The following is a 26,450-nucleotide window of genomic DNA, read 5'->3' as shown; positions in this document are numbered from 1 at the left end:
CTAGAAGGCCAGCATCCCGGAGTCGCCTCTTCACTGTTGACTCTCTATTTGCAGGAGTGGCCGTCCTGCAAATATATATATATATTGCTACCAGTTAAAAGTTTGGACACACCTACTCATTCACAGGTTTTTGTTTGTTTACTATTTTCTACATTGTAGAATAATAGTGAAAATATCAAAACTTTGAAACAACACAGATGGAATCATGTAGTAAGCAAAAAAGTGTTAAACAAATAAATGTATCTTATATTTGAGATTCTTCAAAGTAGCCACCCTTTGCCTTGATGACAGGTTTGCACACTCTTGGCATTCTCTCAGCCAGCTTCACCTGGAATGCTTTTCCAAAGATATCGAAGGAGTTCCCACATATGCTGAGCACTTGTTGGCTGTTTTTCCTTCACTCTGCGGAGAGTAGCAACAGTGCTAAAATGTAGCCATTTATTGACAATTTGTCTTACCGTGGACTGACTTTTAGAGATACTTTTGTAACCCTTTCCAGCTTTATTTATAGCAACAATTCTTAATCTTAGGTCTTCTGAGATCTCTTTTGTTCGAGGCATGGTTCTTCTCAGGCAATGATTCTTGTGAATAGCAATCTCAAATTTGCAGGGCAGCTCTAACCAAAATCTCCAGTCTCGTCTCATTGATTGGACTCCAGGTTAGATGACTCCTGACTCCAATTAGCTTTTAGAGAAGTCATTAGCCTAGGAGTTCACATACTTTTTACAACCTACACTGTGAATGTTGAAATTATGTATTCAATATAGACAAGAAAAATACAATAATGTGTGTGTTATTAGTTTAAGCACACTGTGTTTGTCTATTGTTGTGGCTTAGATGAAGATCAGATAAAAATGGTATGTCAAATTTATGCAGAAATCCAGGTAATTCCAAAGGGTTCATATACTTTTTCTTGCCACTGTATATATACATACCTGCACACATACAGGTAGGAACCTTTCTACACATACTGTACAGCTATAGACATGTCACAGTGTACAAAAACAAACACGCAATGTTATATTTGAAACCATCTTGCACTGATTATCATTTGCTTGTTGCCTAGATTTTAACTTCCATACTAGACTATATTTCCTGACTTTAATTTTCACCTCTTACTCAGTACTTGTTGTTAGTAAACACATTGGATGATGGGCTTTAGTTTCCGGGAAACGCATTTGTCAACAAAGATGACAGCGACTGATAAAGCTAAAAGAGGGTTTCACTGATAAACACCGAAATTAAGCCAATTTGTTGTTGTTGGTTTGGATATCCTGGAGCCTTCATAGATGTTTGCTCCTAAAAGGGTCCTTTCTTCACTGTTGTTATGGATACATGGAGTTGCACTTTTCACAAGGAATGTCTATTTTGAAAGAGGACTAGATTTGTCTTAACAGAGTGAAGTGTATGTAACCATGTATTTTATGATAAAGGAAGTTGAACGAATCATGACTGGGATTGCTGGGGTTACCATCTCTTTCTAGGTAGTAAAGATAGTTTGCCATTGTCATTCATTTCTATGTCGGAGAGGACAGAAAAGGCACTTATGATGTTATGAACCTCACCCCAAACCTTTACCCTAACCCTAAAGTGGACCCCTAACCCCTCTTCGCTGCCCCCAAACCTCTTCCCCCTCTGCCCTCACCTCTGATCCTTCTGCTGCCCACTAGCTGCAGCGGCCAGGAGTGGAGGACGTGGGGGTACTGCAGAAGGAGCTGATTCAGGTGCAGACGTTGATGGACAGGATGACACGTGAGAGGGAGGAGGAGTCAGAACACCTCAAGAGTAAATATGAGCAGCTGCAGGCTGACCACACCAGCTCAGAGGTAAGGCTGCAGGGGGAATGGCGCGTCTTGCTCTTGGTTTAGTTTTGTGTTACTGGTCCAGTTTTTACTGCTAGTATCTTCACTATTCCTCAGTGCAAGGCAGGCCCAAGGTGTTAGGGCAGCTAGTCAATTAGTGCTTTGGCTCTTCTGTTTGCAGAGGGAGACTTCAGTAAACATGCTTGTAATCATCTTTACATACACACTGCTCCCGAGTGGCGCAGCGGTCTAAGGCACTGCATCTCAGTGCAAGAGGCGTCACTACAGACAACCTGGTTAGAATCCAGGCTATATCACAACTGGCCGTGATTGGGAGTCCCATAAGTCGACTCAGACAGATCCAGCTCACTATCAGATAGATGTTAGTTTAAAATGGAAAATGAATATGTTCATGCAACAGTTTTTGGTGCATTGATTCGTATTCATCCCGCATCGGTTCTTTCCATTAATCAAATTCAATCGCACCGAATCGTTTCAAACTAAAAGTATCGTTGCTGTATCGTATCTGAGCCCATGTATCTACACTGAACAAAAATATAAATGCAACATGTAAAGTGTTGGTCCCATGTTTCATGAGCTGAAATAAAAGATCCCAGAAATGTCCAATACACACAAAAAAACATATTTCTCTCAAAGGTTGTGGACAAATGTGTTTACATCGCTGTTAGTGAGCATTTCTCCTTTGCCAAGGTAATCCATCCACCTGACAGGTGTGTCATATCAAGAAGCTGATTAAACAGCATGATCATTACACAGGTGCACCTTGTGCTGGGACAATAAAAGGCCACTCTAAAATGTGCAGTTTTGTCACACAACACAATGCCACAGATGCAATTGGCATGCTGACTGCAGGAATGTCCACCAGAGCTGTTGCCAGAAAATTGAATGTTTATTTCTCTACCATAAACCCCCTCCAATGTAATTTTAGAGAATTTTCTGTACATCCAACCGGCCTCACAACCGCAGACTGTGTATGGCGTCGTGTTTGCTGATGTCACCATGGTGGGATTATGGTATGGGCAGGCATAAGCTATGGACAACGAACACAATTTCATTTTATTATTGGCAATTTGATTGCACAGAAATACCGTGACGAGATCCGAGGCGTATTGGGAGGCCCATTTGTTTTATTTTCATGGTATCGATGACCAACAAATGCATATCTGTATTCCCAGTCATGTGAAATTCAGAGATTAGGGCCTCTTAAATGTATTTCAGTTGACTGATTTCCTTATGAACTGTAACTCAGTTAAATCTTTGAAATTATTGCATGTTGGGTTTTATTTTTTTGTTCAGTATAGATTCGTATCGAATTGTGCTTGTGAAGAGAGAAGCACATCCCTATCACATACACAGTCAGAAAACTATGTAAATAAGTGAATAAAAACTAAAGGTTTTATATTCCCTTTAACAATTGTTGAATTGTCACATACTCCATTCACATGGCATTGACATCATACAAGTGTTCTCCAAGTGGATATGAAGTTTTTGTTGAACAATTTCTCAATAAACAGAAAACCTTTACTCTCATTCTACAACCTTTGCCTAGTCGTAAACCCTGATTAGACATTGATTCTCCCTCACCTAGCACCTAAATAGTATACTGCTTTTAGGCAGGGCCCTGGTGCACTAAATAGGTAATAAGGTGCTATTTTGGACGCAACCTGTGTCTGCTCCAGGTCCCCCTCAATCTCTCTCGCTCTGCCAGTCCCCACTTCCCATCAGTCTCTTCTCTGGACTGCAATACAGACCTCTGGTTGATATATTCAACTGCACAATAAGGGATTGAATGAATACATAGATAATTAGGCAGAAATATGCTAAATGAGCTTTATACACACACACACACAAAAAAAATACTTTTTTAATTGGCTCTCCTAATAGATGACACAACTTGCATCACTTCAGTTTATAAAAAGCTGAAATATTTTGCATATGAATACATTTCATTGAAGGTCGCTACTGTTAAGGACTCACCTGACCTTTTATAATGGAATAATACATTGTGAATAAATCTCGTAGGTTCATGGGGGTCTTGTCTGGCTCATCCTGTAGTCCTACATGGGCTAGTAGACTACATTACCCATCCACCCCTGTCTTACCTGGGCTTGACCACACCTCCCCCTGTCCTTAACCTGTTTTAACTGTGCTAGACTAAACTACCCATTCACCCCGGCTTTAGTAAATCCGCTTAATAACCCCAACTTTGTAACAAAAACAACCACTTCCTGCTTGCTCACGAGGGTCACCTAGCTGGACGATGTGCAGATTGAATCACTCGTCTTTCCAAAGAAAGGTTGGTCATTGATACCCAGTTGGTTGGATGTTGAGATGATTTAAACCAATCGCCTAATCTCTGACCCATTTGCTCAGCTCAACTCTGGTGTTCTATGTGTTGTCTACCAGTGTTTACCTGTCTCTTTCCCTTCCCTTTCTTTAATTCCACTTCTCCTCACCCATTCTCTCCATCATTTCCCCTTGCTTTAAGATCCGGAAACTGGAGGTAAAAAGCATTCCTTTTTTACTCTGCCCCTTGATTTCCTCACCAGTTTATGGATGAATCAATGTTTCGGTGACAATATGTTTTCAGGAATGTGATTCCTTTCTTTTAGGTGTCCCTGCTCCCTGTGTTTGTTTGTGTTTATGTGACTTCATACCAATTGTGATTCCTTGCTCGGCTTGCTCTTCGTTCTGTATGGATGCTCTGTAACCTTGCTGTCTTGTCTTTTCAAGAATGCCAAGTTGTGGCATGTGAATGCTTTTTTACATATATGTTTTTATTTGAGCTTAATCCCCCGTCGCCAGTGGGCATATGTAGTCCTCCTGAGTCTGGAGTGTTGACCACTCGACCAGATTCTGGCACATGGCATGTGAATGCTTTTCATGTATACAAAGTAAAGTATCTCATTGTTTTTGTGTGTGTGTTCCAGAAGACCATCTCCCAGCTGAAGGCAGAGCTAGAGAAGGGACCTCAGGAGGCAGCCGTGTACACCCAGCAGATTCACCAACTCCAGAGCTCTCTGAACAACCTGCAGCAACAGAGCCAGGTAACACACAATTCCACAGACACACACTTTCACACAACTAATACTTCCCTGTAGTTTAATCAATGCTCCGTCAGTCCATGTCACCACCATCCCAAATTCAGGCAATTTGCCTCCTGTTAAGACACTTCTTTTGACACCTTTACAATCCTAACAACAGATGAAACCCTACTCACACTTGCGCTTACCCTACTCACACATGCCTTACCAACTGCCCCTCGCTAAAACGTGGTAGCCTTGCCAGGCCATTCTCTAAGTCTCTTAACCCAGCCTCCTCACGTACCACCCTGTCCATCTCAATGCTCTGCTGTAACCAGCCTGTGATGAGCTTTCATTGGCAACTTCGACATGTTGACAAAACACACACAACTAAACCAGCAGGGGGTTCATCTCTGTCATACCCCGGCTAAGGCAACCTGTCACTTTGGGCTGAAATACGACTGCAGGTAACAGCAGCGATGTGCCAAGTGGGGCTTTCAACTTTAAGGGCCTTTGTTTTAGTTGCCAGATAGGGATTAGGCCCCCTGTGTCAGGCGTGTTGGTCGTGCTGCCGGCACAGCTGCTGTCTGTTCCCCAAGTAAGTGTCTGGGAGAGAGGGGGGATTAGTGAGCTGGAAGATAGCCCACCACGGAACCCCCACCCGGGCTCACTTGAAAAAGAGATGTACATCGCATTTTGACTTCCCTGGTTAAATTAAAGATAAATAAATAAAAATAATTAAACAATTGTGGGATAAATAACGTGATTTTCCGGTTCCGGTGGCATCCATTGAAACGGGTGACTTTCCTGTGGCTTTCTTTTGCAAAATAACTATGAATAAAGAAACTTATTTTCAAAGAATTGTCAACATATAACACAGTATTAAGGTGTGGGACGTTCACTGTATTACAATGAACAACTAGCAGGTCTATTTTGCTCCAGCAGCTAACATAATCTGTCCGTTCACAATACACGTGTGGGGAAAATGGTGGTTCTCAACACCCGACAACAGGAGTTGGCCGGTACTGTCCGAGAGATTGTTCGTGAGGAAATTACCTCTCCCCTCAACTTGCAAATAAAACCGGTAAATTAATCTCTCGCACTGCTCACTTCTAAAGTGGAACATTTTGGAGACAATTTTTTATTTAATACATTTGCACACATTTCTAAACCTGATTTTTGCTTTGTCATTATGGGGTATTGTGTGTAGATTGATGAGGGGGAAAAAACAATTTAATCATTTTTAGAATAAGGCTGTAAGGTAACACAATGTAGAAAAAGTCAAGGTGTCTGAATACTTTCTGAATGCACTGTACATAAACTCAGCAAACAAAGAAACGTCCTCACTGTCAACTGCGTTTATTTTCAGCAAACTTAACGTGTAAATATTAGTATCAACATAACAAGATTCAACAACTGAGACACATAAACTGAACAAGTTCCACAGACATGTGACTAACAGAAATGGAGTAATGTGTCACTGAACAAAGGGGGGGTCAAAATCAAAAGTAACAGTCAGTATCTGGTGTGGCCACCAGCTGCATTAAGTACTGCAGTGCATCTCCTCCTCATGGACTGCAACGGATTTGCCAGTTCTTGCTGTGGGATGTTACCCCACTCTTCCACCAAGGCACCTGCAAGTTCCCGGACATTTCTGGGGGGAATGGCCCTAGCCCTCACCCTCCGATCCAACAGGTCCCAGACGTGCTCAATGGGATTGAGATCCGGGCTCTTTGCTGGCCGTGGCAGAACACTGACATTCCTGTCTTGCAGGAAGTCACGCACAGAACGAGCAGTATGGCTGGTGGCATTGTCATGCTGGAGGGTCATGTCAGGATGAGGAAGGGTACCACATGAGGGAGCAGGATGTCTTCCCTGTAACGCACAGCGTTGAGATTGCCTGCAATGACAACAAGCTCAGTCCGATGATGCTGTGACACACCGCCCCAGACCATGACGGACCCTCCACCTCCAAACCGCTCCCGCTCCAGAGTGCAGGCCTCGGTGTAACGCTCATTCCTTCGACGATAAACGCGACTCCGACCATCACCCCTGGTGAGACAAAACCGCGACTCGTCAGTGAAGAGCACTTTTTGCCAGTCTTGTCTGGTCCAGCGACGGTGGGTTTGTGCCCATAGGAGTTGTTGCCGGTGATGTCTGGTGAGGACCTGCCTTGCAACAGGCCTACAAGCCCTCAGGCCAGCCTCTCTCAGCCTATTGCGGACAGTCTGAGCACTGATGGAGGGATTGTGTGTTCCTGGTGTAATTCGGGCAGTTGTTGTTGTCATCCTCTACCTGTCCCGCAGGTGTGATGTTAGGATGTATCGATCCTGTGCAGGTGTTGTTACACGTGGTCTGCCACTGTGAGGATGATCAGCTGTCCATCCTGTCTCCCTGTAGCGCGGTCTTAGGCGTCTCATAGTACGGACATTGCAATTTATTGCCCTGGCCACATCTGCAGTCCTCGTGCCTCCTTGCAGCATGCCTAAGGCACTTTCACGCAGATGAGTAGGGACCCTGGGCATTCTTTTGGTGTTTTTCAGAGTCAGTAGAAAGGCCTCTTTAGCGTCCTAAGTTTTCATAACTGTGACCTTAATTGCCTACTGTCTGTAAGCTGTTAGTGTCTTAACGACCATTCCACAGGTGCATGTTCATTAATTGTTTATGGTTTATTGAACAAGCATGGGAAACAGTGTTTAAACCCTTTACAATGAAGATCTGTGAAGTTATTTGGATTTTTACGAATTATCTTTGAAAGACAGGGTCCTGAAAAAGGTATGTTTTTTGTTGTTGCTGAGTTTACATACACACACACACACACACACACACACACACACACACACACACACACTGTTACAGGCTTTGGCGTTTGTTTTGCTCCATATTCTTTTCACTCTCTATCCAAAGTTGTGGGTTTTTCTTTTAGTTAGTCTTTTTGGAAGCAAAGCTAATAGGCATCCAAGGTGTTAAAAAAAACAAAAAACATAAAAAACCTTACTAGTGGCTTTGCCAACGTTCAGCGGGCACCCACGTGGTGCCTTTCAGAACCCATTACTAGTGGCTTTGCCAACGTTCAGCGGGCACCCACGTGGTGCCTTTCAGAACCCCTTCTGAACCCCTTTCTGTTTTGTTTGTTAGTTCCTTTTGTTGTGAGCGACATTTTGAGTTTGTCTTCTGGGAATGTCTCTCACACACACACACACACAATAACCTGCCCAGGGACTGCGGTTGAAAATTAACCGGCTGGCTAAAACCGGCACTTTTACTGAAACGTTGATTAATGTGCACTGTCCCTGTAAAAATTAAATAAATAAACTCAAACTAAACTCAAACAGTGAGCTCTAAAAGTATTGGGACGCTGACATTTTTTGTTGTTTTGGCTCTGTTCTCCAGCACCTTGGATTTGATGCATGACTGTGGAATTATATAATGACTGAGGTTAAAGTTCCGACCGTCCGCTTTAATTTGAGGGTATTTTCATCCATATCGGGTTAACCGTTTAGAAATGATACAACATTTGCACATAGTCCCCTTATTTTAGGGGACCATTCACTTGTTTTTTAAAGTAGTAAATAGTTAAGCACTTGGTCCCATATTCATAGCACGTAATGACTACATCAAGCTCTGATGAATTTGCTGTTTGGTTTGGGTGTATCAGATTATTTTGTGCCCAAAATGGTAAATAATGTATTGTCATTTTGGAGTCACTTTTATTGTAAATAAGAACAGAATATTTCTAAACACTTCTACATTAATGTGGATGCTATCACGATTAAGGATAATACTGAATGAATCATGAGTGAGAGTTATACTGGGGCGGCAGGTAGCCTAGTGGTTAGAGCCTTTGGGCCAGTAACCGAAAGGTTGCTAGATCGAATCCCCGAGCTGACAAGGTAAAAGTCTGTCGTTCTGCCCCTGAACAAGACAGTTAACCCACAGTTCCTAGGCCGTCATTGTAAATAAGAATTTGTTCTTAACTGACTTGCCTAGTTAAATAAAGGTTAAATAAAAAATTAAAAAATACACACAAATACAGTATCATACCCCCAAGACATGCTAGTTTCTATGGAGATAAATCAGATCAAGACTGAACTGTGCGATGTAGTAGGGAGTTGTAGTTTCCAACAGGCCCATATTCTACGTAGTGTAGTGTAGAAAATGTGGTAATTAACTACAATGACCATAATCCATTGCGTGCCAGCTTAAACTTGTCCAGTCTGTGCTGAGCAGAGACTGAGGAGGGAACCGTGATACTTTTTTTTAGAATCGAACCCGAAACCAAACCGACCTCAAAGTACTAATCGCTCAGCACAACTGACAACCAACCTGAGTTGCTAGGCGTGGTGGGAAACATGTTTTCCGGATGCGGTGGGTTGGACGGAGACATGTTGGGCTGGGGGGAATGGGATGGGGAGTCTGAGGTGTAGGCCCACCTCTATTTTTCTTTACATACCAATTTTATTATTACGAAATCCTGAGGATTTCTGTGTGTATTTTTTTATTTTGAGTGTCAGCCAACGAGTACATGTTATATAAACTGAATATATTCATTTATATTTGACCTGTAATATTTGAATCCGGCCTACTGCGCTATGATACAACCTCTCTCGGTCTTTCCCCACTGTCATCCTCGCCCTATCTGTTCAAGAAAGTCAGAAAATACCTTTACAAATATTTATAAAATAAAAGACGGGAGGACAGAGGAAAGTTGAGTAGAAACAGAGAGAAGGGGTGGTTACTGGATAGAGTGAAACAACGAGGGAGGGGAGGAAAGAGGTAGAGAAAGAAAATAATGCATAAAGACAGGAGACTGCGAGAAATCGGGGAGATATGAACCAAGGTTGAAACAAGGACATGGATGGACAGAGGGGTTGGAAGAAGTTGAAGAGAGAGCGATAGAGCCACTCAGCTGAGGCTCAGCTGCTGTGGGTCCGGAGGGGAAAAAGATCCGTGTCTGGCATTTTCTATGTCCCAGTCATGTCCCCCAGTTACCAGCACTGTCGTTCACACCATTGTATTATATATCATTGCCCTTGTGCCAAGTTTACCGCACAGACACACATGCCAGACACACACACACACACACACACACACACACACACACACACACACACACACACACACAGCCCGGGATTCAAGTTCCTGTCGTAAAATGTATTCCTCTGGAATGTAATTCCAGCCCCCTCTGTAGGGATGCAGTGTTCTTTTCAGAGGTTGAACTATCAATGTCACTATGATACGTGAGAAGGTATCTGTACATTTTGTTTTGTTTAACAGGAACTGAGCTGTTAATAAGAGTTCTGTTAAATGAATCCTAATTTCCTTACTTTAGTCAACATCTCCCAATGTCAAATATTTTAAGGAGCTGTGTGTATAACACTTTCCATTACATTTAGATTTTCTATTACACATGACCTTGAAATCAGAAGCAGGAATGTTCTTACGCCCTTTAGCAGATTGCCCATCATGCTTATCTGTTCAGAGTATCCGTTTCTGTCTTTCATAACATTCTGAAACAACAGTTCTCTTCACAACCTGTTAATATATGCCATTTAGCTGACTTTTATCCAAAGCAACTTACGTAACTTATGTTAGCGTATACATCTATGTGTTTGTGATGATCTCTGCCGGAGTTGTACCCATGACCTTGGTGTTGCTAGCGCCATCGTCTTACCGACGGAGCCGCACAGGACCGTAATCACTAGCTAATCACTTTACCCCCTCTGGTTCCCTCCAGATGCTTTCAGAGAAGCTGCTGCGCAGGGAGAGGGAGTTTCAGGAGCTGGAGGAAGGCCTGAGGGCCGAGCAAGTCTCCAAGAAGACAGCCCAGGCCAGCCTGCACCAGAGGGAGCTGGAGGTGCAAGAGCTCCAGGCCCGGGCAGTGGGTGCCGAGGCCAGCCTGCAGAGAGCCCAGGCAGAGCTGGGGGAGTGGGGGGAGGAAGCCGGGAGGCTCCGAAGGGAGGTGGCTGAGCTGGAGGCCAAGCACAGGGAGGTGAAGACTGAGAGGAAGCAGCTGCAGCAGCAGAGGGAGGAGAGGGAGAGCCAGGGCCTGGCGCAGCAGAGTGAGATCTGCCAGGTTCGTGAGTAACACATGCAAACGGTCAGACACCAATAACTTACGTGTCAAACTCTCCCACATGCCTATAACCCTACACACACACACACACACACACACACACACACACGCACACACGCACACACACACAGGCGCGCGAGTGAGAGACGCGCACAGGTAAACACATAGGTCAGACACACAAGTCTTTGCTTATCAATGATACTGTATATTAGGTATAAGCCTCCCTCTTCCTCCCGTCTCCTTCTTCCCATCCTCTCCCTCCCCTCCTCTGTGTTGTAGCTGCATGCTAAGCTACTGGAGGCGGAGCGGCAGCTGGGGGAGGTGCAGGGCCGTCTGAAGGAGCAGAGGCAGCTCTCTGGGGAGAAACTGAAGGACCGCGAGCAACAAGCCGCCGACCTGCAGATCAAATTGTCCCGCTCAGAGGAACAGGTAGGGACACCACATGAATTTCGTATAGGATGGGTATAGACAGAATTACTGGAACGGACATTCCCATTTAAAGGGATACCTAGGGATTTTGGCAATGATCCCCAGAGGCAGATGAAGTTGTGGATACCATGTGTATGTCTCTGTGTACAGTATGAAGGAAGTTAGAGAGAGTTTTGCGAGCCAATGCTAACTAGCGTTAGTGCAATGACTGGCAGTCTATGGGTATCTGCTACAGATTACCAGTCATTGCGCTAACGCCAGTTAGCAATTGCGCTAGCGCTAGTTAGCAACTTCCTTCAAACCGCACACAGAGACATACAAATGGTATCCAGGAGTTAATCTGAGTAGATAAAGGGCCTCATTGCCAAAATCCCGAAGTATCCCTTTAACATGTTCTCTGATGGGTGGACCAGCAGTCATATTGACCACGTATTTTTATGGGAGCGGTAGAGTTGAACAGAGACCGATACTGTTATATGATGGATATGGACATAGGAGGACCTGGGATTGTTGCACAAGGTCCTTTATAGATTGGCCTGCCTATTAGAAGTGACTCTCTATAGGTGGGGGTTCAGAATGAGGCCATAAACAGAGGTACTGTATTGGGTTTGACCTCTGCATGTGTGTCTTGCTTTAGTTGAAGGAGAACAGCAGTAAGACATTGGACCTGCAGCACCAGCTGGAGAAAGCTAAGCAGCAACACCAGGAGCTCCAGGGCCTGCAGCAGAACACCAACACCAAGCTGCGAGAGGCACAGGTACTACCGGACATGTCAACGTTGCAGTTCAAGAAAAGTATTTTGTCAGTACAACTCACCTCTTTCACTGTGTGTATAGTAGAACCTATGTGAAGTGATGCTCAGCACCAGAAAACCCACCACACATTAGTACAAGGTCGCATTTACTAGGGCATACCTTAGCAAAACAGAAAACAACATTTCTTGTTGGACAAGTCCATGTCGTCCCACCCTGTTTCAGTCAATTTCTTTTCCTGTCTGATGCCTAATGAACATGACTAAGGACGTCTGCTTAGAAAGTGCTTCAGACAACACGTTTGTTTGACTCTTCTCCCTCTGCCGCTTTGTCCCTGTCCTATTAGAATGACCTGGAGCAGGTGCTGCGTCAGATCGGGGACAAGGACCAGAAGATCCAGAACCTGGAGGCCCTGCTGCAGAAGACCAAGGACAGCGTGAGTCAGCTGGAGGCCGAGAGGGAGGACCTGGTGGCCCAGATCCAGGCTGGGGAGGGAGAGACGGCCGTGCTCAACCAGCTGCAGGAGAAGAACCACACACTACAGACGCAGGTAGGGCTGGGCGATAAACCCTATTTTACTATATACGATATTGATGCACGGACCGGTATGGATATTTACTTTACTTTACCTTACATAACATTATTTCAATGTTTGGTCTGTTAAATGTAATATACATGTAATAACTGAGTGATGAAATAAAACAAATAAAGGGTGGCAATCTTCTGTTCTTATCGCCAGTATGAAACTAACAGTAGAAAACTGCTAATGTGCTAGCAAAAGCTGCACACATGTACTTTTTTTGTCATAAATAGTGCCTGTGAGGCAGCGCTGGTGCCAAAAGCACCATAGAAATCAGCACAATGCCCCTTGTGGCGAAAGTAAGAACTGCCATTGAATCCATAAAAAAATACTACTTATTTTTGGTTGAACAGTATAAAACAATCAGCAGAAAGAATGTATCATGCACTACTCATGAAGCGTATTTAGAAGAGACAAATATCGAAATATGATAATTTGGCCATTTCGCCCAGCCCTAGACGCAGGTACAAGCAAGACCCACGTGCCCACATGCACAGACAGACGTGTACACACACACAAAACAGAGCACACACGTAATGCAGTACGATGAACCGTAGAAGTGTGTTGTTCAATTCATGTGCATAGGTGTAAATTCATCCAGTGTCGATACGCATAGATTGCATGTGGATTACTGTTGCAGTGCTATTTGGGTTTTTAATTAGATTCATTTCGACATTTCTTAATTTCTTTAAACTTTTTGGATTATGTGTGTTGTTTTGTATTACTGCACTGTTGGAGCTAGAAAACACAAGCATTTCACTGCGCCTGCGATAACATCTGCAAATCTGTGTACCGAACCAATAAACTTTGATTTGCTTTGAGGTAGTGTTAAAAGAACACTACTGATGTGATCCAATGTACCACAGTGAAAACATACAGTGGCCTAATCATGATCTGAGAGAGAACTAATTGTCTTGCTATCTTTCTGTTTTTGGGGCTATAGGTCACACACCTGACAGACAAACTGAAGAACCAATCGGAGAGCCACAAGCAGGCCCAGGACAACCTCCACAAGCAGGTGCAGGAGCAGAAGACCCTCCTGCGGGCGGCACAGGACCAAGCCCAGGCTGTGGAGACCTCTATAAAGGAAGTGAACGCCCAGCTGACCGAGAGCAGGGAGAAGGTGGCCCAACTGGACACACAGGTAGGGTGAATGGACTTATGGCTGGATAAATACTCTACCTCCCCCTTTACCCTTGACTGGAGAGAGGAACAGACAGAAGTGGCCGAGCTGGGGGTCGAACCCCCGTCGCCAGACGGTCATGTGAAGAGTGTTAACCACTCAACCATAGCGATAAGAACGTTTACCACTCAGCCAGATTCTGGCACTGAAAAGTTGTCTTGTTGTTTCCCCAGTTGAAGGCTAAGATCGAGATGCTGCTGTCGGCCGAGGCCGCCAAGGCAACCCAGAGAGTAGACCTGGAGAACCACCTGGAGACAGCCCAGCATGCACTGCAGGACAAGCAGCAGGTCAGCCATAGTGTCTATGTCTGAGGTCAGCTCACTCATAGTACTGCAGGCAGAGATGGGTGACGTCAGCAGAATAGACTCATACTAGATGGAAATCTGATCTACCACAATACTCCTTCAATGGAGATCCGTCTCTTGACATGATATCAACGATTCATTTATTTTCTCAAATGAACCTGAGTCTGTGGGGCAATATGCCCTAGCTGAGGGCTAGGATAACCGGTGTGAAATGGCTAGCTAGTTAGCGAGGTGTGCGCTAATCGCGTTTCATTCGGTGACGTCACTCACTCTAAGACCTTGAAGCAGTTATTTTCCTTGCTCTGCGAGGGCCGCGGCTTTTGTGGAGCGATAAGTATCAATGCTTCGAGGGTGACTGTTATCGATGTGCCCAGGTAGGGGCGAGGAGAGAGACAGAAACAATACTGTTACACTAGGCCCCATTCCAAGTCTTTAAAAGTAAATCCTAAATCCTTGAAGTAATCACTGATTAGACAGGACAGGGGAATGTCATGTGGTGGAGCTCTTGTGTTCTCCTGTCCAATCAGGTCTAGTCAATGGTTACTTCAAGGAAAGAAGGATGCGCTTTTAGAGAATTTTCATGGGGCCCCCAGTAACCTTATCTCTCCTGTCCTTATAGGAGCTGAGTAAGAGCCAGGCGTGTGTGGAGGAGCAGGGCCAGAGGCTGCAGGCGAGACAGGAGCAGTGTGGCCAGCTGGAGGCCAGTCTGAAGGAGGTCAAAGACGAACTACTGATCTCAGAACAGCGCGTAGAGCAGCTGGAGGTGCGGGCCAAGGTCAGTTAAATGCACACATTCACACACATTAGATTTTTGTTTATTACAATATGAAGGGGTTTAGCTCATACACACAGGTTTCAGGTTTGTTATTAGAAAGTCACTGTAATGGCTGTGTGTGTTGTGTTTTCTTTGTGCGTGTATGACAGAAAGCGGAGGCGGAGGGGGTGGAGCTGCGTGCTGCCAGGGAGCAGGCCCAGCAGGAAGTGCAGAAGCTCCAGAAGCAGGGGTCGGAGGTCAAGGGAAAGCTGAAGGAGCTGGGTTGCCTATTGGAGACTGAGAAGGCTGGGTGAGAACTTACTGCACCTTCTTTATGCTGTCACAGTCAGGTTACCATGACCCCTTGAGACCCCTTGATTTTTTCCCCCCCACATTTTGTTACGTTACAGCCTTATTCTAAACTGGATGAAAAATTAAAGCGAAAACAGGTTTTTAGAAAGTTTTGCAAATGTATTAAAAAATAAAAACAGATACCTTATTTACATAAGTATTCAGACCCTTTGCTATGAGACTCGAAATTGAGCTCAGGTGCATCCTGTTTCCATTGATCATCCTTGAGATGTTTCTACAACTTGATTGGAGTCCACCTGTGGTAAATTCAATTGATTGGACATGATTTGGAAAGGCACACACCTGTCTATATAAGGTCCCACTGTTGGCAGTGCATGTCAGAGAAAAAAACAAGCCATGAGGTTGAAGGAATTGTCCGTAGAGCTCCGAGACAGGATTGTCAAGGCACAGATCTGGGGAAGGACACCAAAAAATGTCTGCAGCATTGAAGGTCCCCAAGAACACAGTGGCCTCCATCATTCTTAAATGAATGATGTTTGGAACCAGCAAGACTCTTCCTAGAGCTGGCCGCCTGGCTAAACTAACCAAAAACCCGATGGTCACTCTGACAGAGCTCTAAAGTTCCTCTGTGGAGATGGGAGAACCTTCCAGAAGGACAACCATCTCTGCAGCACTCTACCAATCAGGCCCTTATGGTGGAGTGGCCAGACGGAAGCCACTCCTCAGTAAAAGGCACATGACAGCCCGCTTGGAGTTTGCCAAAAGGCACCTAAAGGACTCTCATGCCATGAGAAACAAGATTCACTGGTCTGATAAAACCAAGATTAAACTCTTTGGCCTGAATGCCAAGCTTCACGTCTGGAGGAAACCTGGCACCATCCATACAGTGAAGCATGGTAGCATGGCATCATGCTGTGGGGATGTTTTTCAGCAGCAGGGACTGGGAGATTAGTCTGGATAGAGGTTAAGATGAACGGAGCAAAGTACCGAGAGATCCTTGATGAGAACCTGCTCCAGAGCACTCAGGACCTTAGACTGGGGTAAAGGTTCACCTTTCAACAGGACAACGACCCTAAGCACACAGCTAAGACAATGCAGGAGTGGCCTCGGGACAAGTCTCTGAAAGTGCCTGAGTGGCCCAGCCAGAGCCTGGACTTGAACCCAATCGAACATCTCTGGAAAGACCTGAAATTAGCTGTTCAGCGACACTCCCCATCCAACCTGACAAAGCTTGAGAGGATCTGCAGAGAAGAATGGGAGAAACTCCTTAAATACAGGTGTGCCAAGCTTGTAGCGTCATACCCAAGAAGACTCGAGGCTGTAATCGCTACCAAAGGTGTTTCAACAAAGTACTGAGTAAAGGGTCTGAATACTTACGTAAATGTGATATTTCAGTTAATTTTTTTATACATTTGTTAACATTTCTAAACCTGTTTTTGCTTTGAGTAGATTGATGAGGGGGGGAAAACAATACATTTTAAAATAAGGCTGTAAGGTAACAAAATGTGGAAAAAGTAAAAGGGTCTGAATACTTTTCGAATGCACTGAATCCTCTCCTGACGACAAGGAAAATTACCGTTGCAGCAACAGTCTATAGACAGTCCACCTGAGTATAAATGAAATGTGGTTCTGGCCATCGACTATAAACCAAGCTTATTTCCTTATTGTTAGTCATTGTACCACATCCAGTACTCTTTGTGACCGGTCTCTGCTTCTCTCAGGGCTGCTGCGTTACAGGTGGAGCTGAAGAGAAAAACCTCCTCCCTGAGTGACACGCGACAGCAGCTGGAGCAATGTGAGCAGGAGAAGACTTCCCTCCAGACCAACTTGGACAAGCTAGCCCAGGAGGGGCAGGCGCAGCAGGCAGAGCTGGACAGGAAAGCCCAGGGCTTGGCCAGAGAGCTCCAGACGGCCCAGCAGGAGAAGGAGGCCCAGGGGAAAGAGCTGGTCGCGGTCAAGGATGGCCTGGCTAAGGCCTCCAAAGCCATGAAGGACAGCCAGAGCCAGCTGGACAAGGAGAGGAAGAGCAGCAAGGCAGTTCTGGAGGAGAAGGTGGGTTTAATGTGGTGTAGCGTGGTAGACCTCCATATGGAAGGCACAGACAGCAATGTGAAGGAGTCAGGAAGCTACTTGGGCCCATATTCATAATGTGTTACAGAGTGGGAATGCTAATATACTGCAGGATCAGTTTAGCCTTTTAGATCATAATGAATAAGATTACGTGGACCGGATCCTAGATCCACACTCCTACTCTTTAAGGGCTCTGTTCTTCTAGAATTGTATTTGTCAGTGTTATCAGCAGAAGTCTCTTGGACTCTAGGCCAAATCCAACATTAAATATATCTGTGTTAACGTGAAAATGAAAATGTCTCGAATGTGTTCCTGTTTTAGGAGAAGTCCCATGAGAAGGCCAGACAGGAGCTGCTGAAGGCCACAGAGGCCACCACCAAGGAGATGGCAGAGGTCAAAGGGCAGCTGGACAAGATCAGAGAGGTAAGAAGCCCATAGACATGAATATATGGTCCCATTCATTAGGCACCAAATGGAAGAAAACTGACAACAAGGAGGGACTACCTGAGCTTGTCCAATAGGAAACCCTTCATTTTTGTTTCAGTTGCAAAATGTTTTGCTATGGTGTGCCCTAATGAACACGACCCAGATACCGGTTGTCCATGCTCTCACAATGGGTTCTATTTTGTGTCTGCCTTTGCAGGCAGAAAAAGGGCTGAATATGCAGCTGACTGCATTAACAGAGCAACACACCAAGACCCAGGAGGCCCTGAAAGAGAAGGAGAAGGGAGTGCAGCAGCTACAGGCACAGCTGACGACAGCCCAGGGGTCCTTCAGCCAGGAAAAGAAGAAGCTGGAAAGCCAAGTGACCGAGCTGCAAGGATCACATGCCAAGAAGGTAAGATGACATGCATGCATGCACATACACACACACACACTTAATTCCATGTATTTTCCATGTTTTGGACTAAATATGTGTTCCAGGCTGAGGAGGAGGGTCGTCTGAGGGAACAGGTGTCAGGCCTCGGCCAGGATTTGAGCTCTGAGAGGACCAGGACCACTGAGCTGCAGAAGGTTCTAGAGCAGAGTCAGCAAGGCCTGGCCAAGCTACAGTCTGACTACTACGGCAAGGAGTCAGAGTTGTCATCTCTCAGACAGGACCTCAAGGTGGGTGGGAGACCATGCAAGCAGAGAGATATCCTTACTAGAACGGGGATCCACATTCAATTATATTTCAATGGATGGAGGTCTTGGTCAGTGGGAGTTAGACAGGAAGAGTCATTGTGTGAGAAGAGGAATCGTTGTGTGAGAGGAAAATATGTGTGAGAAGACAAAGGTAGTTAAGAGGAATCAATGGAGATACCAGAGACCGTGTCAGACCGCATGTACATATTGATAATGATCTGACTCACGTGTCTGCCTAATGGTCTACCAGGACACCGTAGGTGTAGGATCATATAAATCAAAGCCTTTTTGACTTTTTTACATAATGCTAATCTAATTTGAAAGTGTGGTATGCACATAAACCTGTCGAGTGTGTGTGACCCGTGCCTGTTTTCTGTGTGTAGGTACTGTATATGACCCATGCCTGTGTGTATTCTCTGTTCAGGCTTCTGAGGAGAGGCTGACCCTGTCCCAGAAGGAATTATCTGCTAACCGGATCCAGCTGACTGGTCTGGAGGGGCAGGTGCAGGAGGTAAAGGCTGCCAGGGCCTCCCTGGAGCAGGAGCTGGCTAAACGGGACCAGAAGCTTGGCCAGCAGGAGACAGCCCTCAAAGAATTGCAGAAACAACAGGTTGATTGATTTTATTCGCACACAGTACATGCAGACCCAGGGTCCTGCTCAAAAGTTCCCCTGTCCATATAATCATATTGGTTATGAGATCCAGGAGGGAAGACATTATTGTTTCATTTGGGGGTATCCCATTTAGTTTGTGTAAGGAATCTCTTGTTATAATTGTTGTACATCTAATTCCAACCCATAGCCAGAGCTAGGGTTGCAAAGCTACCGGGAATTTAGGTCATTAACAGAAACTTTCAATCTATCATCATTTTGGTAATTTATACTTTAACAACTTTTAAAATGTATTAATATATAGTATTCATTTTTTTATATCGGTGTCTGTATTGTCCATGAGTTTCTGGTAGATAGATCCTATGGTTCAAGAGAAAATAGCCTAATTAATGAGAAAAGCATCTAATCAACAATGGCATTATTTTCAATTCCCTTTGTGACTCACCAACTATAGACTTTGTTCACAACTGCCACCAGTTTGACACCAAGACATTGACAACAAATACATACTGACAAATAAGTGTGTAAAAAAACATGTACAGGATATTTCATGCTGAATCCCTCATATTAAACAACATGGTTTTCTCTAAATGGATGGATTATATATAGGATCATGTTTTACAGCTTTGCCATGATTTTTTTATTTTAAAAGCATCTTATTTAATTCTTTCATATTTTACATGTGATCAGGCCAGAGTGTGGGCCAGAGATGATTACAGATACCTGTGATAATCTGAAGTGCCCAAAAGGGAATAACATCCTTGAAAGATACCAAAATTCTGTTAGTTTAATGGGGAACTTAGAAACTTTTCAGTAATATACCCTCCCTTTGCAACCCTAGTCACAGCATCATGTTTTGGGGACTTTGATCAATCTCTGATGCCATCCCACCCCCTCCCCCACCTAGGGTGTGACCCAGGAGGAGCTGCAGAAGGAGAGGAGCAGAGCGGAGGAGCTGAGCCAGACTAAGGCTGCACTGGAGAAGGACACAACCAGACAGGGCTCTGAGCTGAAGGCACTCGGGGAGAGGAGTGACAAGGTGAGGCCCTCCTTAGGCTGATGCATTTATTAATCCCTTATTTTGCTTTACGGAGTGGTCCTCGATCTGGGATCATTTAACAGGTCACAGGTATAGTCACTCCATTGAGTGGAATGGGGAGGGGTTGATTCTGAATTGAGCCAACTGAATCCCATAATCAACCCCTATCCTCTAGGTACTCCTGTAGATCTAAGATGATTGGATAGGTGTTAGCAAAATGACCACAATTACACCTGACCTCTGAGGACAAGATGGAACTGCTATCATATTGCTTACACAAGTGGTCCCCAAACAGGGGTACTTGGCCTATCCATAGGGGGTACTCATGAGACCATAGGTCTACTGGTAAAATGCACATCAGTGGGTTCTTCAGGGGTACTCAGGGCAGAGCAAAATTCAGTTGGTGGTACAGTAACCAGAAAAGGTTGGGAACCTCTGGCTTACACCTATCCATTTCACCCTCTCCCCCCAGGAGTTGAGGGAGCTGCGGGAAGCCAAGCAACTGTTGATCCAGCAGAAGCTGGAGACGCAGGGCCGGGTGGAAGAGGTGCAGGCAGCCCTGGAGCAGGAGAAGACCCTGCACCAAGCCACCAGAGACCGTGTTAACCAGAGAGAGGAGAAGCTACGGGCAGAGACCCAGGAGATCCATGCCCAGCTGGTACGCTTAGTCGCTCACCAACCTAATAATTGAGACCTTGGCTTTTTCCACATTTTGTTACGTTACAGCCTTATTCTAAAATTAATTAAATCGTTTTTTCCCCTCATCAATCTACAAACAATGCCCCATAATGACAAAGCAAAAACAGGTTAAAATGTTTTATATATATATATATTTTTTTTAAGAACTACAAATACACTTAAATATCACATTTACATTAGTATTCAGACCCTTTACTCAGTGCTTTGTTGAAGCACCTTTCGCAGCGATTACAGCCTTGAGTCTTCTTGGGTATGACACTACAAGCTTGGCACACCTGTATTTGGGGAGTTTCTACCATTCTTCTCTGCAGATCCTCTCAAGCTCTGTCAGGTTGGATGGGAGTGTTGCTGCACAGCTATTTTCAGGTCTCTCCAGAGATGTTTGATCGGGTTCAAGTCCAGGCTCTGGCTGGGCCACTCAGGACTTTCAGAGACCTGTCCTGAAACCACTCCTGCGTTGTGTGCTTAGGGTCGTTGTCCTGTTGGAAGGTGAACCTTGAACCCAGTCTAAGGTCCTGAGCACTGTGGAGCAGGTTTTCATCAAGGATCTCTCTGTACTTTGCTCCGTTCAACTTTCCCTTTATCCTGACTAGTCTCCCAGTCCCTACCGCTGAAAAACATCCCCACAGCTAGATGCTGCCACCACCATGCTTCACCGTAGGGATGGTGCCAGGTTTCCTCCAGACGTGACGCTTGGCATTCAGGCCAAAGAGTTCAATCTTGGTTTCATCAGACCAGAGAATCTGGTTTCTCATGGTCTGAGAGTCCTTTTGGTGACTTTTGCCAAACTCCAAGCGAGCTGTCATGTGCCTTTTACTGAGGAGTGGCTTCCGTCTGGCCACTCTACCATAAAGGCCTGATTGGTGGAGTGCTGCAGAGATGTTGTCCTTCTGGAAGGTTCTCCCATCTCCACAGAGGAACTGGAGCTCTGTCAGAGTGACCGTCGGGTTTTTGGTCACCTCCCTGACCAAGGCCCTTCTGCCCCCATTGCTCAGTTTGGCTGGGCGGCCAGCTCTAGGAAGAGTCTTGGTGGTTCCAAACTTCGTCCATTTAAGAATGATGGAGGCCACTGTGTTCTTGGGGACCTTAAATGCTGCAGAATGTTTTGGTACCCTTCCCCAGATCTGTGCCTCAACACACAACCCTTTCCCGGAGCGGTACGGACAGTTCCTTTGACCTCATGGTTTGTTTTTTGCTCTGAGATGCACTGTCAACTGTGGGACCTTATATAGACATGTGTGTGCCTTTCCAAATCATGTCCAATCAATTGAATTTACAACAGGTGGTAAATCAAGTTGTAGAAACATCTCAAGGATGATCAATGGAAACAGGATGCACCTGAGCTCAACTTCAAGTCTCATAGCAAAGGGTCTGAATGCATATCTAAATAAAGTATTTATGTTTGACATTTTTTATATATTTGCAAAAATGTCTAAAAAACAGTTTTTGCTTTGTCATTATTGGGTATTGTGTGTAGATTGATGAGTAAAAACATTTATTGAATCAATTTTAGAATACGGCTGTAAGGTAACAAAATGTGGAAAAAGTGAAGGGGTCTGAATACTTTCTGAATGCACTGTACATGTGATGTTTGACATTTTAATGCTATTTGCTGGTGGAAATGTATCATATGTACAGTAGTTCTACTAACAGAAAACACACACCAGCCCTTTTACGTGCTGTGTTTCACTGTGTGGTGGTGTCTTTTAGGTATCGTCACTCAGATGTGTTGTAGAGCTCCTGTAGGTGTGGCTTTTCTCCTCTAGACTTCTAAATACCCTGTTCTCCCTCCCTCCTCCCCCCGCCTCGCCTCCCCAGGCGTCAGAGCGTAATGCTCGGGAGGGGCAGGCGAAGCGGGGAGAGGAGGCGGAGGCGCGGCTGGGCCTGCAGGTGACGGCGCTCAACGAGAACGTGGCCACGCTGAAGAGGGAGTGGCAGGGGAGCCAGCGGCACTGCGGCGAGCTGGAGAAGCAGACGGATGAACTGCGGGGCGAGATCGCCGTGCTGGAGGCCACCGTGCAGAACAACCAGGACGAGAGGCGCGCGCTGCTGGAGAGGTGAGAGAGAGGGTAGTGGGTGTGAAGTTGTCTCCAGAATTACTGTGTGGTGTGTTTATACCAGAAACTACCTTGAAGCAAGAAATCGCCTAGATCTACCCTTATGGGTGTCTTCGAAACAAAAGGGCAAGTTGGCTGTTTTTTTAACGTTTATTTAACTAGACACGTCCGTTAAGAACAAATTCTTATTTAGAATGGCGGCCTGGGTGACAGTGGGTTTAACTGCCTTGTTCAGGGGCAGAACAACATATTTTTACCTTGTCAGCTCGGGGATTTGATACAGCAACCTTTCGGTTACCGGCCCAACACTCTAATCACTAGGCTACCTGCTGCCCTGACACCTTGCAGGATAGGCTAACTGATTTCCGGTAGTTGGACTGCTAGAAGTCGTGCCGTCATTATAACCTCCCTGTGATGCAGCAGAAGTTGCTTTGGAGGTGACAAGTGCTTTGATTTATTTTCTCTTTCTTCCCTCTAATTCTTTCTCTCTCTCCCTCTCTCCCTCTCCTCCTATGGTAGCTTTTAGCCTTCAACCATTTGACTGTGTTATGGCTGTGTTTCAGGTGTGTGAAGGGTGAGGGGGAGATGGAGAAACTGCAGGCCAAAGTAGTGGAGATGAGGAGGAAACTGGATGATACGACAGCCGCCATGCAAGAGCTGGGCAGAGAAAACCAGTCACTACAGGTAACAATACAAGATACGTAACACCACGTTACGCACCTATTAAGACTTCAGGATGCATCGTTTTTTATGACCTGTAGCTGAACTCCATCTTTATTAAGCACAATACGGAGTCCACATCCATGGAGTCCAACGACCAATTATTACGTAATTGTATGCATCTCATTTAATATGTTATTGATGTCACAATAGACCGCGCCGCTCTGCGGATTCGAACTCTGTAGGACGAATAGCTCGTCAATAGAGCTGTGTGTGTTGGGAGTGTGCATGCGTGTTAGTGGAGCTCGTTTTCATGCTGTGTGTATGCAGGTGCTCTAACCCCTCTCCTTGTCCCCGTCTGTAGATAAAGCAGTCACAGTCTCTGACCAGGAAGTGGGCAGAGGACCATGAGGTACAGAACTGCATGGACTGTGGGAAGGGCTTCTCTCTCGCCATTAGGAAGGTGAGTTGTATTACGCGGCGGTCTGTTCATTTGGGTTGTGTTCATTAGGGCAGATTTTTTGCAACAGGAATGTTTAGCAACAAGGAATTCATGTTTCTTATTGGACAAGTTCAGGTAGTTCCTCCCTGTTTCAGTCCATTTTCTTCTGTTTGCTGCCTTCTGAACACGACCATTGTAAATGTTGGAGGAGCCACAAAGGAATTCACAAAAGTGTTTTTACGTTTTTGTTAGAGTTAACTGCTGTGCAGAGCCGTGGTTGAATGATAACGCTCCCAACAAATGTACAAATCTCCCCACCAGTGACCGGTGTTCAATCCCCCTGTCCACCCTTCCCACTATTTCTCCCACTTAGTTCGGAAATCAGAAAGAGACCGAGTTGTCTCAATAAAGTTCAAATACATAGAGAACAAAAGAGTAGTCGGCATAGCCTGACTGCCCATCCTCCTAACTGACTCTCTCTACTCCCAACTCTGACTCCCCCTGCAGCACCACTGCAGACACTGTGGCAACATCTTCTGTGCAGAGTGCTCCGCCAAGAACGCCCTCATCCCCTCATCCAAGAAGCCTGTGCGGGTTTGTGAAACATGCTTCGAAGATCTCCAGGCCTGACACCCCTCTCCCCCCTCCCCCCAGTAGCCCAGCAACGGCATGTCTCATGATGTCCATTTTCTATGTGCATTCATCTGGACTGAGGAACCAACACCAGTCTCTCTGTGAACCCCATTGGACCATGTGAAGCAAACAGACCTACTGAGCTTTGGAGAGGAGTAACCTGGTGATGGGATGGGAGTGCAGAAGAAGTGGCCAGTCACTATAGGGGCTGATGGAGGTTTAGCAGATGTCTCAACGTCACACAAGAAGATGGGAACATAATGGAAGAAGCACTGCAGACATTCCTGAGCTATGTGATGGAATAGGCCGCATCTGTATAGTGCCTTTGCCTCTCCTGACCTGAAGTCGACATGTCAGTCGGTCGGACAGAGTATGGTAACAGGGAGAGCTCAACAGCACCATCCATTACTCCACACATCTATCTAGAACGGCGGCCATCTTGGTTTGGCATTGTTATCATCTTGAGCATTAACAAGACAGTTGACTGTAAGTTGGGTCTTGAAGGGTTGTGAAGGCAGGGGTTATACCGACTAACAGGTTAAGTTAACGAAAGGATATAGTTACCTTGAAAGGTGGAAAGCAGTGGTTCTGTTTGTTTTAGAAGTATTTTGTTCACGACCAAAGAATGTCTAACTGGAGGAGTCCAACAGTCCTGAGAGATGGCATGACATGAAGCTAAATGGAAAGCCTGGATTTTTCATAACTTTATTTCTTTTCAATTACTTTTTAAATCTAGCTGAAAGCTTTGGATTTTTGACTCGTAAGGTCATACATTTTATCAAGAATTCAGACATCCTTGATATACATCAGAATTATTTTTTTTCAATGCTGCTCATCTTTCTACAAAACTGAATTACTTTTTTTGTTTTTCACTGTCCACGTGGTTGGTTGCATGTGCTTTTTCTGTCACCTGTATCCCATTCAACATCATGACTACTGCAGGGGCTGTGTGTGCTCTGCTTTGAAGCAGAAGCAATAACTGTCCACGTGTATCTTGTGTGTGTGTATATGTGGTGCTTTAGGAATGAATGTGTATCAGTAAGTGTAGGGCTGCAGTGTTGTCAGTCTGCATGGTGACTGTTTAAACCTTCTCTTTAAGACACTTTTGTACATGTCAATGTTGATTTACACTAATTGCTAACTCTTTACGACCTGTCAAACAGAACTGATAACACTTTTAAAAAATCTAGTCCTCATTCAAGTATTTTTAATGGGTGATTCTCATGAAACTAGTTTTAAACATCTGTAGCAGATTGAGTTGCAAAAATCAACTATAATTCTGAAGACAAAGTCCAGTTTTTGGCAGTCTTATTTTAAATAACGTTGACATTTTCACATGATATTTAAAAAACATTTTCACCCCAAATTCTCATTACCGAAATGCATCTGTATTAAATTCTGAGGTCATTTTATACTAGTTGAAGTGGACATGTCTCATTACCGTAACACTCAAGTTTCTGTAAAAACTCTAAATGTTTTTAAATAAACTTTTATTCACTCATGATGCATCATCTAGAGCAGGGTTTCCCAAAGTCGGTCCTGGGGCCTCCCCCGGGTGCACGTTTTGGTTTTTGTCCTAGCACTACACAGCTGATTGAAATAATCAAAGCAAATGTGCTCCAGGGGTGGCCCCAGGACCGACTTTGGGAAACCCTGATCTAGGGGTTTAACTTTAACTGAGCACAAGTTAATTTATCCGCTTATATGCCTTCAGAATGGGGTTCTTATTCTCAAACAACCCCTTTACCCCACTTGGTCTTCTCATTACTGATATGGCTAAAAAGCTGAAATTGGGAAAAATCAGAACCATTACCTTATAAACATGGAGGCATGAATGGGCTTTAGTGATGTGGTCCATTGTTTGCTGACTCATAATGG

The 26,450-nt window shown here is 44.9% G+C and overlaps 1 protein-coding gene across 1 annotated transcript in view; it reads left to right on the top strand.

Annotated features, from left to right (window-relative positions):
• Window positions 1-26,073, top strand: part of eea1 (early endosome antigen 1) — a 43,240-nt gene extending 17,167 nt beyond the window's left edge. The window contains exons 9-29 of the mRNA XM_039001428.1: window positions 1,671-1,826; window positions 4,754-4,870; window positions 10,584-10,922; window positions 11,202-11,351; window positions 11,989-12,108; window positions 12,450-12,653; window positions 13,627-13,827; window positions 14,040-14,153; window positions 14,791-14,946; window positions 15,096-15,235; window positions 16,959-17,289; window positions 17,629-17,730; window positions 17,951-18,145; window positions 18,232-18,414; window positions 18,857-19,042; window positions 19,950-20,081; window positions 20,554-20,739; window positions 22,599-22,837; window positions 23,401-23,521; window positions 23,862-23,960; window positions 24,447-26,073. Coding sequence (XP_038857356.1) covers window positions 1,671-1,826; window positions 4,754-4,870; window positions 10,584-10,922; window positions 11,202-11,351; window positions 11,989-12,108; window positions 12,450-12,653; window positions 13,627-13,827; window positions 14,040-14,153; window positions 14,791-14,946; window positions 15,096-15,235; window positions 16,959-17,289; window positions 17,629-17,730; window positions 17,951-18,145; window positions 18,232-18,414; window positions 18,857-19,042; window positions 19,950-20,081; window positions 20,554-20,739; window positions 22,599-22,837; window positions 23,401-23,521; window positions 23,862-23,960; window positions 24,447-24,569 — 3,594 coding nt within the window. The 3' untranslated portion in view covers window positions 24,570-26,073. The remainder of the gene's footprint in view (window positions 1-1,670; window positions 1,827-4,753; window positions 4,871-10,583; window positions 10,923-11,201; window positions 11,352-11,988; window positions 12,109-12,449; window positions 12,654-13,626; window positions 13,828-14,039; window positions 14,154-14,790; window positions 14,947-15,095; window positions 15,236-16,958; window positions 17,290-17,628; window positions 17,731-17,950; window positions 18,146-18,231; window positions 18,415-18,856; window positions 19,043-19,949; window positions 20,082-20,553; window positions 20,740-22,598; window positions 22,838-23,400; window positions 23,522-23,861; window positions 23,961-24,446) is intronic.
• Window positions 26,074-26,450: the final 377 nt, after the last annotated feature.

Source organism: Salvelinus namaycush, chromosome 9 (genome assembly GCF_016432855.1).
Source record: "Salvelinus namaycush isolate Seneca chromosome 9, SaNama_1.0, whole genome shotgun sequence".
Classification (NCBI taxonomy): Eukaryota; Metazoa; Chordata; class Actinopteri; order Salmoniformes; family Salmonidae; genus Salvelinus; species Salvelinus namaycush.
The sequence above is the reverse complement of the archived record's forward strand: the minus strand, read 5'-3'. Positions and strand labels throughout refer to the sequence as shown.